Below are 18,346 nucleotides of genomic sequence, written 5' to 3'. Positions count from 1 at the left end.
TCTCCAGGCTTCAGGAAGCTATCTGCTAGCTGTGGGAGAACCAGCTCTCCCAGGGCTAGCGGAGAGCTTGCCAGCACCCAGAAGCTTGGGGCGCGCTGAGCTCCGCAAGCCCCAAGCTTCGGGATTAGCGCAGCGGTCCGCTAGCCCTGGGAGAGCCGCGCGGCTCTTCCAGGGCTAGTGAACTGCTTGCCGGCACCCAGAAGCTTGGGGCGCGCTGAGCTCCGCAAGCCCCAAGCTTCGGGATTAGCGCAGCGGTCCGCTAGCCCTGGGAGAGCTTCGCGGCTCTCCCATGGCTAGTGAACTGCTTGCCGGCACCCAGAAGCTTGGGGCGTGCTGAGCTCCGCACGCCCCAAGCTTCAGGATTAGCGCAGCGCACCTGGGGGGAAATAAAAAAATTTCCCCTTTATTTCCCCCCAAAAAAACTAGGTGCGTCCTATGGGGCGAAAAATACGGTATACAGTATGCATCGATAGTGATCATATCCACATCATACATTTAAAACACTCTGCTACCACGTTGACAGTCGTGGCTTTTCCCAATGGGCTGAGACAACCCAGTCAGGTGGACAGGGTCCAAGTAGCTCTATGATGTCCTAAGACCTTTCAGCGTCCTTAACAGCCCCAGAATTCTTTAGGTGAAGCTGTGGCTGTTAAAATAGTATAGGAGTGATTTAAGAGTGGATGTGAGCAGCACTGGAGTCATCAACCTCACCTCAGAAATTCCACGTTGGTCAAGGCATTCCTACTGAGGAGTCCTTCCCAATCATAACCCAGCCCTACCAATCCATGTTGCTCCTTCTGTCGCTTCTGTCTTGTGTGGCATGTCTCAGAGCTATTCCCGGCATGATGGCCATGTTTGTGACTTTTCAAGGGGAAGCAATTTTGTTGTCTGCAAAGGAGGCACTGTTGGGAAAGCAGGAGGCAGACGTTGGCAGAATACAGGCAGCAAATGCCTGATGGTCCACATTCAGCTTTGCAGGTCACAAGTCATGCACAGCTGTCATAATAAATGACTGAATATTGCACAAACATCATGCTTCCTTTCCTATGTGGCACTGATGACTAGGGGATATTTAAATGAACAGCAAATTCTAAATATTTCAGTGTGCTGTGAATTATACAGTTCTTTTTCACTTTCACGGCTCTTTTCAAACTTCATTATTTTGATACACTAACGTACAAATATAATTGCTACATTAGTGATGAAAAATGCTTAGCTTACCTGCTCCTTCCACTTAGCAGTGCTGATAAACAGGCCACAGTTAAGATCACCAAAAGGAAGAAGTGTTAAAAGGTGCTTTGAAAACTTTGATGACTTGCATGCTATTATATCCCAGCTTTCAGTTTTATATCCATATTTGACTATCGGCCCAAACCACACATGGCATGAAAATAACGATGGTTTGAATTGCTCCAAGAAGTACTTTATAGGTAGCCATTACACTGTCATGGAGTCCCATTGCTTTCCATAGGCTTGAGCTTGAGTCACACTAATGTGTCCCTCGGCAGCTGCTATAATGCAGGAAATACTTAAAGCCTCAGCCTTGTATCAGTATTTAAGCTCAAGAGCTTTTAAAATACTGCTGTCATGCTTTTACACCATTGTTGCCACTCTGAAGATCGTAAAAAGCATCAGTAAAAAAGCTAACAGCAGTTGTAACAGTAAAAGCCATTCTGTTGGTTCTGAGGGCTGTCAGTCTACAGCCCTCCATTGGACCTTCTGCCAGTGAGCAGCCAGCCATTTCAGGATGCTTGCCTGGCCAATGGGAGCTCCATATGCCAATTGGACGTGAGCTTTTTGCTCATATCTGTGGTAACCCTAGAGGTAAGTTATAAAAAGAAGTGAATTCCTGCCATACTCCATAGCAAACTGCATCCAATTTATCCTTACTGGAAATGGGTGAGTCCCCCAATGCTGTCCTCAAATTAATGCTAATAATACTTATTATTATTATATACCCTGCCCATCTGGCTGGGTTTCCTGAGCCACTCTGGGCAGCTTCCAATAATTACCTTGGAATTGATACAGCTTTCTCCAAAAAGACATTGGTTTGATTTTCAAAGCTTCACTGTCCCCCCTTTCCCTTCCCTGTCACGTGGCAGTCATAGGCGTAGCAATGCTGGCACAAGAGGAAAGAAGCTGCTCCCTTTCCTTTGTCTCCCTCCACAACACGAGTCAGCTGCTGTGCAACTGCAGTCAGACCTGAGGCTACAGATGCTTCAGCTTACGTTTTTTCAGGTTGCGGACTGCCAAAACCCGGAAGTACTGGAACGGGTTACTTCCAAGTTTCAGCAGTCATGCATACACAGAAGCGCTAAATTGTGCTTTGTGCAGACGCATCGAATCGCAACCCGCACAGATCACATTCACAAACCAAGTGTCCACTGTATTGGCTGGGTTTCCTTTGTTGCACAACCTTTAAACAACTCCTGTGCTAGCGGACAGAGAATGTTCAACCAGGCCCCATGTATTTATCATTCCCTCTATGCCTGATATCCGTAGGTTAGTGTGGTTGCTTTTGCAGCCAAAATGGCACGATCCACATATGATAGGGAGACATCTATCATATACACCAGGCATGTCCAGCTCCCAAGAGACTGCAATCTACACCCATTATAAAAAACTGGCAGTGACCTACCCATTAGATTGTTGTTGAGTTGAAGGAGGCAATGATTAAATGGGCAATTGACTTTGGTTATAACATTGATTTTGAAAGGTGGATAGAAGTTTGGAATTGTAACATAAAGTTCACAGCATGTATGGCATTGAGAGAAAATATCTGGAAGATGCTATATAGATGGTACCACACCCCTGTGAAATTGGCCAAAATGTATAGATTAAAGGATAAGAGATGCTGGAAATGTGGCGAGGTGGAGGGACCTATATCATTTATGGTGGACATGTAAAAAGGTGAAAGGCTTTTGGGAATTAATTTATAATGAACTTAAAAAAATATTTAAGTATACCTTTCCCAAGAGGCCTGAAGCCTTCCTGTTGGGAATGATGGATAAAGAAATTAAAAAGGAAGATAGGACGATATTCCTCTACGCCACCACAGCAGCGAGAATTATGTTGGCACAATATTGGAAAGTGGAAACCATCCCCAACATAAAGGACTGGCAGATTAGAATGGTAAACTATGCTGAGCTTGACAAACTAACAGGTAAAATAAGAGATCAGGATGAACAGAAATTTCTGAAAAATTGGAGTAAATTTTGGAAATATATTGGAATAAATGCTTAAAGTGAATTGACGGGGTTAGAACAATACGACCAGCGAGTGAATTTAAGACTATAGATTGAAAATCAAATACGTAATGGAAGGAGATATTTGATACTTATCAAAAGGAGAAGAGATAGCACTAACAATAGATAACGTATTTAGAATGTCTAGACCACAACATTTAAAACCTAATAAATTTTTTGGGAGACTGTCTGGTGATATTTAACTCCTTAGAAATGAGAAATCTAATTCTAAGGACGAGCTATCGTAATAAACTCAGAATTGAAGGTAGGCCCATCATTATCTACAAAGAAATCCCAATTAGACTATTACGAAAAAGAGAGGGCTATAGACAAGTGGTCGCGGCTTTAAGGAGGAATGGAATACAATTTAGGTGGGAGTTCCCCGAGGGGATCACCTTCTTCTACAAAGACAAGAAATTTAAACTGACGGACATACAGGAAACAGAGAAGTTCCTGAGAAGATATGAAAGAGAGCTGGGAAGGACAGAGTATAGACTGCGAGATAGGGAAGAAACGAAGGGGAACGGTCGGGAGAAGGAAGAGGAGGGGGAGGAGAGCGCGAAAGACCAAGGAAAGAGGGGGTCAATCTCAGGAGATGAAGAGGAGGATGCCGCAGTGGGAGAAGGGGCGGCTGAGGAGGAGGGGCTCTCAGGAAACAAAGGCGCTAGATTCTAATCAGAGTTTTGACCTGAGATAGAGTAGTCGGAGAACTAAGATAACACTGGACACTTTAAAATTTTTATCGTGGAACGTGAATGGGTTGAATGAGAAAATTAAAAGAAATAAAATTCAAAAAGCTTTGAGAAATAAGAAATATGACGTAATCTGTGTTCAGGAAACTCATATTGCAAAGAGGCATAGACATATTTTGGTGAACAAAAAGTTGGGAGTAGAATTTGTAAATTCGGAAGTAAACAAAAAAAGAGGAGTGGTAATATACGCCAAAGAAAGGTGGGAACCAATACAAATTTGTAAAGATGAGGAAGGGAGAATATTAGGTATTCAATTAAATTTTCGAGGGGAAAGAATCAATGTAGTGTCGGTATATGCACCGAACTCAAATAGAGCAGAGTTCTTTGAAAAACTTGAAAGTTTGCTGCTGGAATTGGATCCTTATAAGTTAATTCTATTGGGAGATTGGAACGGGGTACCAACACCAAGCATGGACAGAAGTGAGAACCAGAGGAACGTAAACAGGGGGAAGCTCCCCAACGCTTTCAATGAGTTAGTGGAAAATTTAGATCTAATTGATATCTGGAGGCACCGAAATCCCACCACTAAACAGTTCACTCACTATTCAGAGCCTCACAAAAGTTGGGGCAGGATCGATCAGATATGGGTGACTAGGGCGATGGTATGGAGAGTTAAGAGATGTGAGATACTACCCAGGACCCTGTCAGATCACTGCCCTTTGGTCTTGGAAATTAAAAATGAATTGAAAGGGCAACCCAGGTGGAGGATGAATGAATATCTATTTGAGAATGAGGAAGTACTAGATATGGCCAAAAAAACTCTGAGAGAGTACCTGGCGATAAATCTGAGTAGAGATACCCCAATAGAGTTGGTATGGGATGCCGGTAAGGCAGTCCTAAGGGGCTTTTTGATACAGCAAAATAGTTATAGAAAGAAGTTAAGGGAGAAAAAGAAGGACAATATTTTGACCCAATTAAAAGATTGTGAAAGGAAACTGGCCTTAAATCCAACAGATGAAACGATCAGCCAAGCGGTGAAGGTATTGCAGTCCCAATACTCAGCTATTCTGAACCAGGAGATAGAACAAAAAATCAAATTTACAAGACAGAAATATTTCGAGTCGGCTAATAAAATGGGGAAGCTGCTTGCATGGCAGCTCAGGAAAAGAAAGAAACAAAATACGATTAATAAACTTATTGTAGATGAGAGGGTGATAGAAGACCCGAGTGAAATTGAACGCAGATTTGTTGCTTTTTTTGAAAAGTTGTATGAAAAAGGAGAAGAGAGTAGTGTAGAAGTAAAAAACTACCTGGATCAAGAAGAAAGAAAATTTTTTACAGAAGAGGACTGTATACAACTAAACAAAGCGGTGTCTGTAAAGGAGGTCAGGGATGCTATTAATAAGATGAAGAACGGGAAGTCCCCAGGTCCGGACGGCCTGCCAGCAAAATATTACAAGAAATTGGTAGATCTGTTAGCGCCGGTATTAACAGAGGTAATAAATAATACTCTCCAAGAGGGGAGGATTCCTAGTTCCTGGAAGGAGGCGTACATTACGCTGATTCCCAAGACAGAAAACGAAAAGACAGATTTAAAAAATTATAGGCCAATTTCACTTTTAAATTGTGATTATAAAGTTTTCGCTGACATCATGGCAAGTAGACTCAAGAATCTACTAAACAGATATATACACAGAGATCAAGTGGGATTTCTCCCAGGGAGGCAATTGAGGGACAATGTCCGGCACGTACTAGATATAATGGAGTTCCTGGAGGCAAGACCAGATGTACCAGCGGCCCTTATCTTCATTGACGCAGAAAAAGCCTTCGATCGCGTCTCCTGGGAATTTCTGTTGCAAAATATGGATAAGGTGGGAATAGGGGGCCCCTACTTGAAGGCCATTAGGGCGATCTATACAGAACAGCAGGCTAGGCTGATTATTAACAACAACCTGACTAAATATTTTCCAATAATGAAAGGGACAAGGCAGGGTTGCCCTCTGTCACCTTTACTGTTTATTTTGGTGTTAGAAACAGCCGCGAACAAAATAAGAGCGACCCCGAATATTAGGGGATTAAAAATTGGAGAGAAAGAATACAAACTAAAGGCCTACGCTGATGACCTGGTCCTTTTCTTAGAGAACCCAATTGAAAGTATTAGTAGAGCGGTAGAACTCTTGGAAGAGTTCGGCAAATTATCCGGATTCAAGTTAAATAGGGGGAAAACCAAAATATTAATAAAGAACTTAACAGCACAGGAGAGATCACAGTTGGAACAACAGGTGGACATTAAAGTAGTAAATAAAGTGAAATATTTGGGAATCTGGTTATCCCCAAAGAATATTAACTTAGTAGAAGATAATTATAATAAACTATGGAAAGAAATGAAGAAAGACATGGACACCTGGCGTAGATTGAATCTATCCTGGACGGGGAGGATGGCATCGATTAAGATGTGTATTCTCCCGAGGCTGTTATTTCTGTTCCAGAACTTACCAGTCATAAAAGGTACCGCCTGCTTTAAAAACTGGCAAAGGACCTTGACCAAATATATTTGGCAGGAGAAAAAACCTAGGGTGAAACTTAAATATTTGATGGATTCTAGGGAAAGAGGGGGCTTTGGTGTACCAAATTTAAGGCTCTATTACGAGGCGGCATGTTTACTTTGGATTAAAGAATGGGTCACACTGAAAGATACTGATTTACTAGACCTAGAAGGATTTGATTTAAGATTTGGGTGGCATGCCTACCTCTGGCAGGAGAAAGATAAAATTCATAGAGGTTTTTATAACCATTCAGTTAGAGGGCCACTTTTAGAAGTTTGGAATAGGAAGAAAAGCGTGATAGAACAAAGTATCCCTTGGTGGCTCTCACCCGTGGACATCATCAAAATAAAGAAAGTAAACATGACAGGTAGAAGGTGGACGTATGAAGATCTCCTAATTAAATCAGAAGAAGGGTGGAAATTAAGACAGCAGGATGAATTAAAAGAGAAAATCAAGGACTGGTTTCATTTACACCAAATTAACGCACTATGGAGGGAACATAAGAGAATAGGCATGGGAGAAAATAAATCTAGATTCCAAGTAGAGATTATTGAGAGTAACAATAAATTATTATCTAAAATGTATAGGCAACTGCTGGAAAATGAAAATAAGGAAGTGCTGATCAAAGAGGTAATGACTAAATGGAATAAAGACCTTGGATATGAGCTAGGTTATGACAAATGGCAAACTTTGTGGAAGAATGGCATGAGATTTACGGCATGTGCTGATTTAAGGGAGAATTTATACAAGATGATGTACCGTTGGTACCTGACCCCGGCCAGATTAGGGAGAATGTATAGAACAGCAGATAATACTTGTTGGAGGTGCAAAGATAAGGTGGGGACCTTTATTCATATTTGGTGGACCTGCGGGGAAGTGAAAGGTTTCTGGGGACAAATTTACGAGGAGTTAAAGAAAATTTTGAAGTATAATTTCCCCAAGAACCCCGAAGCTTTCCTCTTAGGGATGATTGGGGAGGAAATAAAAAAATCAGATCAGACCTTCTTTCAGTATGCTACTACTGCTGCAAGGATTTTAATAGCAAAGAAATGGAAATCCCCCGAAATACCAACAATGAGAGAGTGGCGGGTGAAATTGTATCAATATGTGGAATTGGCGAAACTTACACAATATATTAGGCGGGACAACCCCAAAAAGACAGAGGATTGGTCCAAATTTTTAAGTTACCTTGAGATTAATTTAGGAATTAATAATTTAACAGTAGATGATGTTTAACTCCTACGACGTGGAAAGATGAATGAAAATAACTGCAGATGATATATGTAGAATAATTAATCCAAAGCTGAGGTTATTGGAAGTCAAATGTGTGTAAGGGTGTGATTGGTTTTCTTTTTTCTTTCTTCTTTGTTCGTTTTTTTTCTTTTTCAGGTGTATATGTCTGCTTTTATGTATGTGTAATTTTATGTGCTTGTAATAAAGTTTAAAAAATTAAAAAAAAAAAAAAAAAAAAGGATGGAGGGAAGTTCAGATTGTGTGTCTTTCTTTTTTCGGATGTGTGGTTTTTCTTTTTTTTCTTTTTTTTCTTTGTAATTTTTTCTCTGTATTTTCATATATATATGTTTTTTGTGTATAACTTCAATAAAAATGCATTTAAAAAAAAAAAAAGATTGTTGTTGAGTTGTTGAGCTTTTTTTGGTGGGGGGGCAATCAATACACCATGAAAAGAGCTTTACATTCTTTTTTTTTCTCTTCTCTTTTCCTCCTAGATATTTTTAAACGCGGACTCAATCCGATTAGGAAATCTACCAGTGGGTACTTTTTCCTCTTCCTCCTCCCCGCCGAGCTCATCAGCAGCTCGACAGACTATCTATGAGCTCTGCGTTTGTCCCAATGGTAAACTTTACCTTTCCCCAGCAGGAGCAGGCTCCACGTGTCAGTCCAGTAGCAACATCTGCTTGTGGAGCTGAAAAGACTCCCGACCCCTCCTCACACCAGAATAGCCTTTTTGTTACTGTCCCTCTGCTTCACAGTTCTGCCCGGTTTCCTTCGTCCCATCATGAAGCTCCGAAACAGCCCACAGAGCATCCTCTTCCGGTGTAAGCAGGAAGACAATGTGGCCTTTTTGTCTGGCTCGTGGACGTAAACGACTGGAAGAAAGAAGGGGGAACAAAAACGGTTGTCTTCATCAGGAAACCTGGATCTTAGTATCACCTTTTGTCCAAAAGGGAGAATAACACAGGTGCCTTTGCTATATATGAAGTGAAGCACATTGTTTTAGATTTTTGCAGGAACTGTAAATGAGAATCTGCACATATATATAAATATATATATATATATAAAATACATAAATATATATAGATAGATATAGATATAATGCTATACAAATTTTCCCAGAATCAAAAGGCGAGATGAATTGGTATAATAAATAATTCTACTGTCTGAAAGCACAATTTTCATATGCCCATCACTTTTGGATGTAAACTTTTATCCCTGATTTTTAAAACTTTTGGAGCATTGTGTGATGCTTGCTTTGCTAAACAATTAAAATTCAATTCACATTTTAAGCAGCAAGAGACAGAATCCCCGATCGCCAATCCGTTGTTACTGTTTATCTCCTACATCTGGGGTTTTGTAGGAAAAATTCTTTGGACACACTTAGCAATATAACCTATTCATGTTGAAAACAAGACCCAATTTTAGTTTTGTTCAGCACTTCAGTGATTACATAGTGATTATATACAAAGCAATTTCTTTAAACAGTAGCATTCGGGGGTCAACGAATGGTCCGGGTCGGGGGAGAATATACCACTGAAAAAATTCCCATGATGATGTGATGGATAAATGGATGACCAAATAAATATTTTTCTAAAGTTATAGAAGTTTATAATGGAAAAAAGAGCCATGCCTTGAACTGGAGCCCCAGAGGTGTACACTGAGTTCTCACATGTGTGGGTTTCCTCATCCATTACAATGGAGACAGGAAATGCATGCGCACACATGAAAATGCCTATAGACCTGCTTCGTCCATTGAAATGAAGTAGAGAAAAGCACTATACAACCCCAAAACAGTGGCAGGTTTGGAGCATAATAGTTGCAGCTAAACAAAGCCATCTGAATTTAGTGCATTGGAATTACTATCATGGTGAAAAAGTGCGGTGACGTTTTCTCTTGTTAGGAGCTATTATCAGATCTTCCCGTGCAATTTCAAAATATAATGATTAGGATTCTGAAATAAATTAAGAAAGTTCATGGGGGGAAATGTTTGGCCCTTGGTCACCCTGGCAGCCATATGCACCCCTAAAAGGGATCTCCAAATGATAGGGAAACCCTCCTGAACCATGTGGGAATGGGGCACTGGGGTACTGCTTGTTGGACCAATTTGGGGCAATTTGTTATCTGCCCCCACCCCAGCAGCTCCAGTTCCATATTTTGAGTGAAGGTGCATATGGCTTCAAGGATGGAGGAGGGGACAGGCAACTTTTTTTCTGTGAACTTGGTTAGCTTGTTTTCAGGATAATTATTATCATTATTAAGGGACGCAGGTGACGCTGTGGGTTAAACCACAGAGCCTAGGACTTGCCGATCAGAAGGTTGGCGGTTCAAATCCCTGCGACGGGGTGAGCTCCCGTTGCTCGGTCCCTGCTTCTGACAACCTAACAGTTCGAAAGCACGTCAAAGTGCAAGTAGATAAATAGGTACCGCTCTGGCAGGAAGGTAAATGGTGTTTCCATGCGCTGCTCTGGTTTGCCAGAAGCGGCTTAGTCATGCTGGCCACATGAGCCGGAAGCTGTACGCCGGCTCCCTCGGCCAATAAAGCGAGATGAGCAGCACAACCCCAGAATTGGCCACGACTGGACCTAATGGTCAGGGGTCCCTTTATTATCATTATTATTAATGTATACTGCCCTTCACCCAAAGATCACAGGGCGGTTCACGAAATAAAAACACAAAATGGTCACTCACCCCTTCCACCGGGCGGGCGATTGTTGCAGATCCTCACGCTTGGTCACCATCCCAGGGCAGTAAAACAGAACGCACATGGTCAGGCAGCCATTGAGGGAATTCCCCTTGGCCACGTAGGTAGCTGGCTCAAGTTCCTGACAGCTGCTGCAGTTCAAAATTGGCCAATGAGTGGCCTCCTCAGGGGCGGGGCATGCCTTGCTGGCTGAAAAGGCATGGGCTGCCTGGGCAGTCGGCGAGGCATAAAAGCCAGAAGCGCCTTCCTACAACATAATAATAAAAAATGAGAACACAAAATACATAATAAAAACAAACCAATCTCTCTCCTTCCCACAGACATGTTTAAAATGACATAGACTCTCTATACTTAAGCTTTTGGCTGATTAAGAAAACATTTTCACCTAAAGATATATGTAAGAAAGGTGTTGGGCAAACCTTCCTGAGTAGAGCATTTTACAAACAGGGAGCCACCGCAGAAATGTATCTTGCAGCTTGCAGAATTCAGGCAAGACTCACTAAATCAGTATCTTTCCTCCTGAAGCAGCCCATGTTTCAAACAGTTGACTGATTGCCAGGGCAGGTTTGCTTGTTACTTTAGTGTGCTTGCTGCCACCTCTCAGGTTTCTCCTTCACTCCTCCAGCAATGTGCGCAACTTCCCAAACTTCACGGTTGTGCACATTACTGGAATCACAATGGGAGAAACCACTAAGAAGTAATTTTCTGTTATTGATATTGTTTTATCATCCAAATTAATTACTGTAAATCACGTTGAGCATTTAAAAATAAAATAAAAGGCAATAAATAAATTTCAGTGGCAGCTAAGCTACTTGGAGGAACATGTAAATCAGGTCTCTGACTGGATAGCAGCACAATTCTGCCACAGTAGGAATCTATGGTTTCCTGTTACATGAACAAGCTATGACAAGCCTGAAAATCCCATGCTCCCCCACTCCTAAAGGAGATCAGAAGCAACTACCTCTAGTTTTAAATCAATCAGCATTTTCTGTGACTTCTGAACTGGGAAAACCATGGTTTGTTTAAACTATCGTTTCAGAACAAGCCAGGGTCTGAAACCAGCATCTGATCCTGGCTTGTTCTTCTTAACCATACCTTCAACAAATCACAGTTCAAATGCCATGGGAAACTGTGGTTTGTTTTAAACTGAAAGCAAAATTTTCCAATCTTCTCACAGGCAAATGCCATGGGAAACTGTGGTTTGTTTTAAACTGAAAGCAAAATGTTTCAATCTTCTCACAGGCAAGTCAGAGGAGAAGGCAGTGCACCAACTTGAGGCTCATTATGCTTTGTTCCCACACCAAAAACCATGGTTTCCTCTTACATCTGAGCTGGGTTGAATATTTTGTCACAATATCAACTGGGACCCATATAAATTCAACTATACTTTAAAGTAATTTTTGTTATATTAGCTAAGGGGTATCCAACATGATGCTCTCCAGATGTTGGACTATATTTCCCATCATCCCTCTCCATTACCCTTGTTAGATGGTGCAGGTTTTCCAGAGCCTAACAACAGCTAGAGGGAAACAGGCTGGCTAATAAATTTCCAGACGAACCAAATAAATAAATATCCTATGAAGTCATAGGAGACAATGAACAGTAAGATGGTGTAGTCATTTAGTTAGCAGAACAAGAGGGCAAAGTGTGAAACTGGAAGCAGTCAGTTCATGGTTGAATTTCAGTATGAACTTTCAGAGACTGTTTGGTTCCCTGGAAGTAAAGACTCTCCCCTATATTATGTGTAGCCATAGATTTATAACCATATAAAATGAAAGAGAGGACAGAGGATTTGAAGGCTTTATAACTGAGCTCTAAAATGATCTCCAACTAGATGAATTTCCCTTTTGACATTTATGTGTTTATTTGTTAGTTGAAATGCCACACTGTTAATTTTAAGCTGGAAAATGGGCACCTCAAGATAATGCATGGATGTGAAAAGACTCTTGTCCCAGGAAATCAGAGCAAGTGTGGTCGTAACCAGAACTGAGCCTCCTTTCTCTGTTCTGCTCTCAGAGCAACCGCACCTCCCTACACGAACCAGATGTTTAGGGAAACATCTGGCTTGGCAACTGGACCAAGAGGCCAGTTCTAGGGCTTACCCAAAGGTTTCTGGGTTGTACAGCCAGCCCACCAGCACTCCCTAGTTAACTCGTGCCCCCTTTGAAAGTCTCTCCCTGTTGAATCAGGCAATGCAGATGGACATCAGGCAAAACCAGATGAGTCCAAATAACAAGGATCCTGTTGAAATTGGGAAAAAGCTTGCCCAAAAACAAACAAACAAGCCCTTCAGAATAAGATGTGCCCATCACAGCAGTGTTACCAATTCACCAAATTCAAAGAATAACAGGCAGCTAAGGATTTCACTAAATCTGGTAGGGAAGCAGCCTCCCAACTGCCTGGGCATTATTCATAGCCTCCTTGTCATTGGATACACCCATCTCAATGTCTGTGTTCCCACAGTCAGTAAAACATCTAAGGAGGTAAAGTTAGCTGCATAATTAGACACAATATGTTCCCAACTCTCCAATAGGTTACAACAGTCAGGTATAGTAATATTTTAACAAGGAATGGGGAACCAGTATCCCTCCAGATGTTGAACCCAAATTCTCATCAGCTCAAGCCAGCAGGGCCAATAGTCAGAAATGGTGGCAGCTGAAGTCCATCAATATCTGCAAGGCCAAAGATTCCTCACCCCTGTTTTAAGTGCTCACTACATGGATTCCTCCATCTAGCATAGCATCACCATAATGGAATAACATACAACAGCATCCTATTGGTAAAGGATAATAATATATTCCACCCTTACCTTCGTAATTACAGGAAGAAGTGGGAGTAGCAGGGCTGTTAGAAATTCTCTTGATCTTTTTGACCGGCTAGCTGGTCACTTGAGACATGTAGTATTTTAACTTTTGATGCAGCTTGGTTGAAGAAACACTTTTTTAAATTCTGCCTTCATTGCATTTTGATGTGGCTTGGCTGTAAGACTGAATTTATGTTCTGCAAATGAAGAATGGATAAAACTAGTTATCAAGTTCAAACACCGCAGGAGTTGGAAGCAAACTTCAGGTTTCAAGTTGAATCAGGATTGGGGAAGGTTGGCAGCTAGGTTCAAGTCTGCTCTTTAAAATATTAAATATCAGACTGCCTTAAAAAGAAATCAGTGTAATTTGCAAACATTTTGTATTGGTTCCCCCTTTTTACAGGCCACAATAACCAGATGTATCATTCTTGCATCTGTGGTCTCAAATACAGGAGAGATTGTCATACTCCATCCTTTCCAAATGGCATCCCCATGCATTTTGTTTAGAAATGGCAAGAGGTTGCAATGAATTCTTCTTTTACTGCTTCCAACTTCTGCTTGTGTTAGTGCTGAATAATCGTGGGCACATAACATGACATAACATGAGATAGATGCCCATTTAGGATCTCAGAGCTTGGATCACAAGAGTAGGTGGTAGTATTTATGTTTTAATGTTTTTGAAATAGGGAGAGATTCCTGAATCACAGCTGACAACGTCACTTGGGTGCCCACACATTAGCCTTGACCTGGAACTGCATGCTTGCTTAAAATCTGGCACCACTTTATTCATGGGTCTCTCTTCCAATTGCCTGGTTATCCATCCTATTCATGGAAGCCCCATGGCCCAGTAGTGTAGAGCCACAAGTTGGGAACTTTACACTGAATCTAAGGAAAATATTGGATAAATATTTTCTGTCAGGCCTAGTTGCATTCTGACCAGGGCAAAGAACCTGAACATGTGAAAATTTCAGAGTGACTGATGGGGAGGATAAGGTATGAGCTCCTCATTTAATAGGTAATTCATGTGCCAGAGGATTGCAAAAGCCCATCACAAATTACAGCAAGTCCACCATTCATCAGTTTATAAAGCTGTTACATGCAATAATCTGTAGGAAGCTCCTTCAGGCCAATGATCCATTTCTCCCAATGAACCAAGCTGCAGGAGTGGTTGGCATACTGAGGTGGCATTGCAGAGCTGCTTACCTGGATGAGGCAGGGCAAGATGGAGCTGTGTCGATATACTGGTGGAGCCAATCCTGGTCTCCTGCCACAGTGTCCCCACAAAACCCTGGCCTCACCTTTGCCCCACACCTGCACCACCCAGGTGAGCAGCAATGATGCCCATGTCGGGAGGCACTCCATGGCACTGCCACACCTCACCAGCTGCTTCCGCCTAACTGGCAAGGAATTTTTAAGGGCTCAAGCACAGTCCTTCCACAACCCTGCTACACAAGAGCTGTAGCTGGCAGGAATTAAACATGGGACTTTCCATATTCCATGCATGTCCTGTACCCCTGAGCTAGGTCCATGTTCTTAAAGAGCATCCCTGAAGTATGGCAGCCTGCCATTCAGTAGCCACTTACCAGTAGTCCAAGGAGAAGGCAAGATCAGGCCTCCAGCAGAGTTGAATGGGGAGCCACGTGAATTGCTTAACCAGGTACAACCCCGCTTCTCCAATATGATTCTTCTTGGATCATGCCAAATACCAATAACATAATAATGTTCTTCCTTTTACCTGGAAAGTTTTTTCAAGAGGAGGAAATGTAAGTTTAAAAGACTGGTGCTATGACCCCCTCCCTCAAATCAGGCCACTTTTTCAAATATTGCCCTCTCAGTTTGTATCCCAAGGAAAATGGTACCTCACTTTTCCAGATTTTCTGGTCTCCTCAGAATTATCCCTACTGCATCATATACAATGGAGTCTAGTATATAACTAGACAATTCTCCACTCTTTGTATGACTATATATTACGTAGCAAATACCGCAAAAATGGGGGTATCCCTGCTACAAGGTTAGTGGATACTGTCTCTTGTTTATTTATTTGTTTTTAAATAAAAGTATACAATGACCTCTTTGAACACTGTTACTTGTATGTTGGGTTGGTTCTGTTCTTTTATTAAACGGCAGTTCATGTATTGGTTTAATATTAAAGACCAAAGACTGATACTTCTGTTATATCTAACACGACACTGCACCTTCAGCTCCTCTCTGTTGGAATGAAGAGAATGATGCATTGTACTTGCTACACAAGACAGTAAGATGCTTTAGATCTGTGAAGTATTCTGTGCTTTCAAAATTTGCCTTTTTCATTCATTTCGAAGGGAAAGTGAGTTTGGGTTGTTGAGTTATTCTCTTCTTCATGCATAAGATCTATATTTCACTAATCAGAAAAGGGAATGTATACTGAAAATGTGCCAAAAAGTGGGGGGGCATGTTTTGTTGGGTTTTTCTTCTTCTTCCTCAGTTGAATTTTCAGAGTAAGGTCTGGATTCTAAGTTTCTGTTCCAGGCATGGAATGAGCTTCTGCTCCTGGAAGGAAAGTTGCTTTCATGGATGAACCCTCCATGAGTGAAATGCTAATACTGAAAAAAATGAATGAATTACTGTCCACAAACAGAAGCTCTTTCAGTTTCGAGAGGGAAAACTAAGGCTGCAGTCCCTACCCACTTACCTGGGAATAACTCCCAATGAATTTAGTAAGACTTATTGAATAAACATAGTTTGGATAGCCAGCGGCATAGCTAGTCACTCAGGTGCCAGGTACAGCATGCACACTCTGCAGCCTGGGGCAGGAGGAGCCTCTCCGCAGCCTCCCCCTCAGCTGTAGGGCGGCTGAGGGAGAGGCGGTGGGCAGACGCAAGCTCCACGCTGCCGTTTCAGGCAGCGCTGAGCCTGCAGGCACTCAAGTCCCCAAGTCACTCCCAGGAGAGACGTGTGGCTCGAGCACGCTGCAGGCCACGTGGTAAGTGTTGGCCCCCGTGGTGTGGCACCCAGTGCCAGCCATGTTTCGTTGCATTTGTTGACTGAACTAAAAAGTTTTGTGAGCCCAATTTATTTTATTTAACTCGTATTTTTGTCATTTTGTCACCTCCCCCCCAGTGATGACACCCGGGGCTGCCCATACCCATCGCACCCCCCTTCCTCCACCACTGTGGATAGCACTGTTAGGCCCTAAGCCTATATTTATTTATTTCTCCACTGATCTGACTGGATTATACAAGTAGAGGATGAAAGAAAATGACCAACAAACAGCTGTAATGACAAGTGATTGGTTTCTTTGGGAGTTCCTTTATCATTCATTTTAAATGTCAATCAAAAAAATCAAACATATAGACAACCCTGGTTTGTAAGTGCCAGTTCATTCACTCTGACATAATTGCAAAATACTCTCTCAAGTTCAAATGTCCAATGGTTATGTTGTGTTTTTCAGGGTGTACTAACTTTTTCTTTCCCTTTTTCTCCTTTTGGTACTTTCATGTCAATGTTGTTCTTCTGTAAATAAATATATAAAAAGACGGAACTATTTTCTTACACACTCTATGCAATATGTTTGTAAAATTGCAATATTACCAAATTACAAAAGCTGTGCTTTTGTACTCTCTCTTGCTTTATGTGAAACAAGACTTTTTTCTATTTAAATGAATTGATTGTCTTATAAACTGTAGATAACCCATTAATTCACAAGCAGTATATGAATATCTTGGATTTTGTTGTTGCAGTAGTAGTTTATTTTAAACTAAATTACAGCTAGGTTTTGGAAACGGGGACCTGTTCTTCTCAGAAAAGAGGAACTTTCAACTCATTTGATACTATTTTTTGTATTTTCTCCATTCACTTCATATTTGGGATTAGATCTTCCAGATGGTGCCGAAAAGAAAAAGATAAGCATCTAAATTCTACCCATGACAAACAATTAACTGTCTGCCAGGGCTGGTGCTCTGAGCAGGCAAGAAGGCAGAGACAGTCTGAGAGTGCTTTGGTGCTCACTTCAGGACACAATTTGCTTAGATTAAGGACAGCCTGGCCACAGCATGAGGCTTTAAAAGACAAGATGGAACTCTGCTAGGTTCTTGTGTCGCTTAGCAGCCCTTTAACTAATAGGGGCAGAACTGGCCAAATACAATGAGGTTAGCAGGTCCACAACTACATCTTACGAAATGCTGCTGTAATGGTACAGAAGCCTTCTTCCACCTTCCTTGGGGCTAAGTCTTTGACATGGAAAAAGGCAGTATATAAATGATGATGGCACTCAAAGTGGGGGCAGTAGGAGGAGTGCACAAGCTCAACCCCTCGTTGCCATTCCAACCACCTCCTTGTGGAGGCTTCCCCCCCCCCCCATGTTTTAGAATCGTGGAAAACCACAGAGAAGCTCCACAAGTATATGAATATATATATATATATATATATATATATATATGTTTTTTTTTTTCGTAGATTTTCACGGGTACAGGAATGCAGGTTTTGGTGTCCTCGGGTGTCTTCCCGTGTAAAAGTTGGGGTGTCTAGGCGACGTTTCGACGAGGTCTCACTCGTCATCTTCAGGCTGGTGCTTTCGGCTTCTTGTTATATATATAGGCTCCCCACTTTATAAGTTTGCTGTCTTATTCATGGAGGGAAATTGGTGCCCCCAATACAGAAAACATGAACAGGGTTGGGGCAAAGTTTCCTGGGTTTCATGGCCTGTACCTCTGGTTCAAAACCCTAGCATCTTAACCCTGTCAAATTACTTTGACTGGGATCTAACCAACCACACCAATAATCAGCTGCCCTCCAGGAAATTTTCTGCTTCTGTTTCCTAAACAGCAGACTTCCTCACTCACACATCACACATGACTAACCATGAAGCAACTTTTGCAGTCAATTTGTGACACTGCATGGTGGTGGTCTTTGGATCCTGGTCTAAGTAATTAATCGCACTTTCTTCTAGAATCAGCTGCACATTTTACAGCTTACCTGTTGTATGCATGCATATCAAGCCAGCTAATGGAAGTTGATCCTAGTAATTTTTTCAATCGGCATCTAAACCAACAACTACGTTCAATATGGAGCAAGTATTATGAAACAAATGACTGGTGCACTGGTGCAAAGCCTGTGGGGGAAACTTAGAAATCTAAATGTATTTC

The 18,346-nt window shown here is 41.8% G+C and overlaps 1 protein-coding gene across 2 annotated transcripts in view; it reads left to right on the top strand.

The window, feature by feature from the left end:
• The window catches only part of SGCZ (sarcoglycan zeta), a 542,307-nt gene extending 532,258 nt beyond the window's left edge, over nt 1–10,049 (top strand). For both annotated transcript variants that reach the window (XM_083460104.1, XM_083460103.1), the window contains one exon: nt 8,211–10,049. In XM_083460104.1, coding sequence (XP_083316230.1) covers nt 8,211–8,411 — 201 coding nt within the window. In that variant the 3' untranslated portion in view covers nt 8,412–10,049. The remainder of the gene's footprint in view (nt 1–8,210) is intronic.
• The last annotated feature ends 8,297 nt before the right edge of the window (nt 10,050–18,346 follow it).

This window comes from Podarcis liolepis (genome assembly GCF_965112155.1).
Source record: "Podarcis liolepis genome assembly, chromosome: 9".
NCBI classification, from domain to species: domain Eukaryota; kingdom Metazoa; phylum Chordata; class Lepidosauria; order Squamata; family Lacertidae; genus Podarcis; species Podarcis liolepis.
The sequence above is the reverse complement of the archived record's forward strand: the minus strand, read 5'-3'. Positions and strand labels throughout refer to the sequence as shown.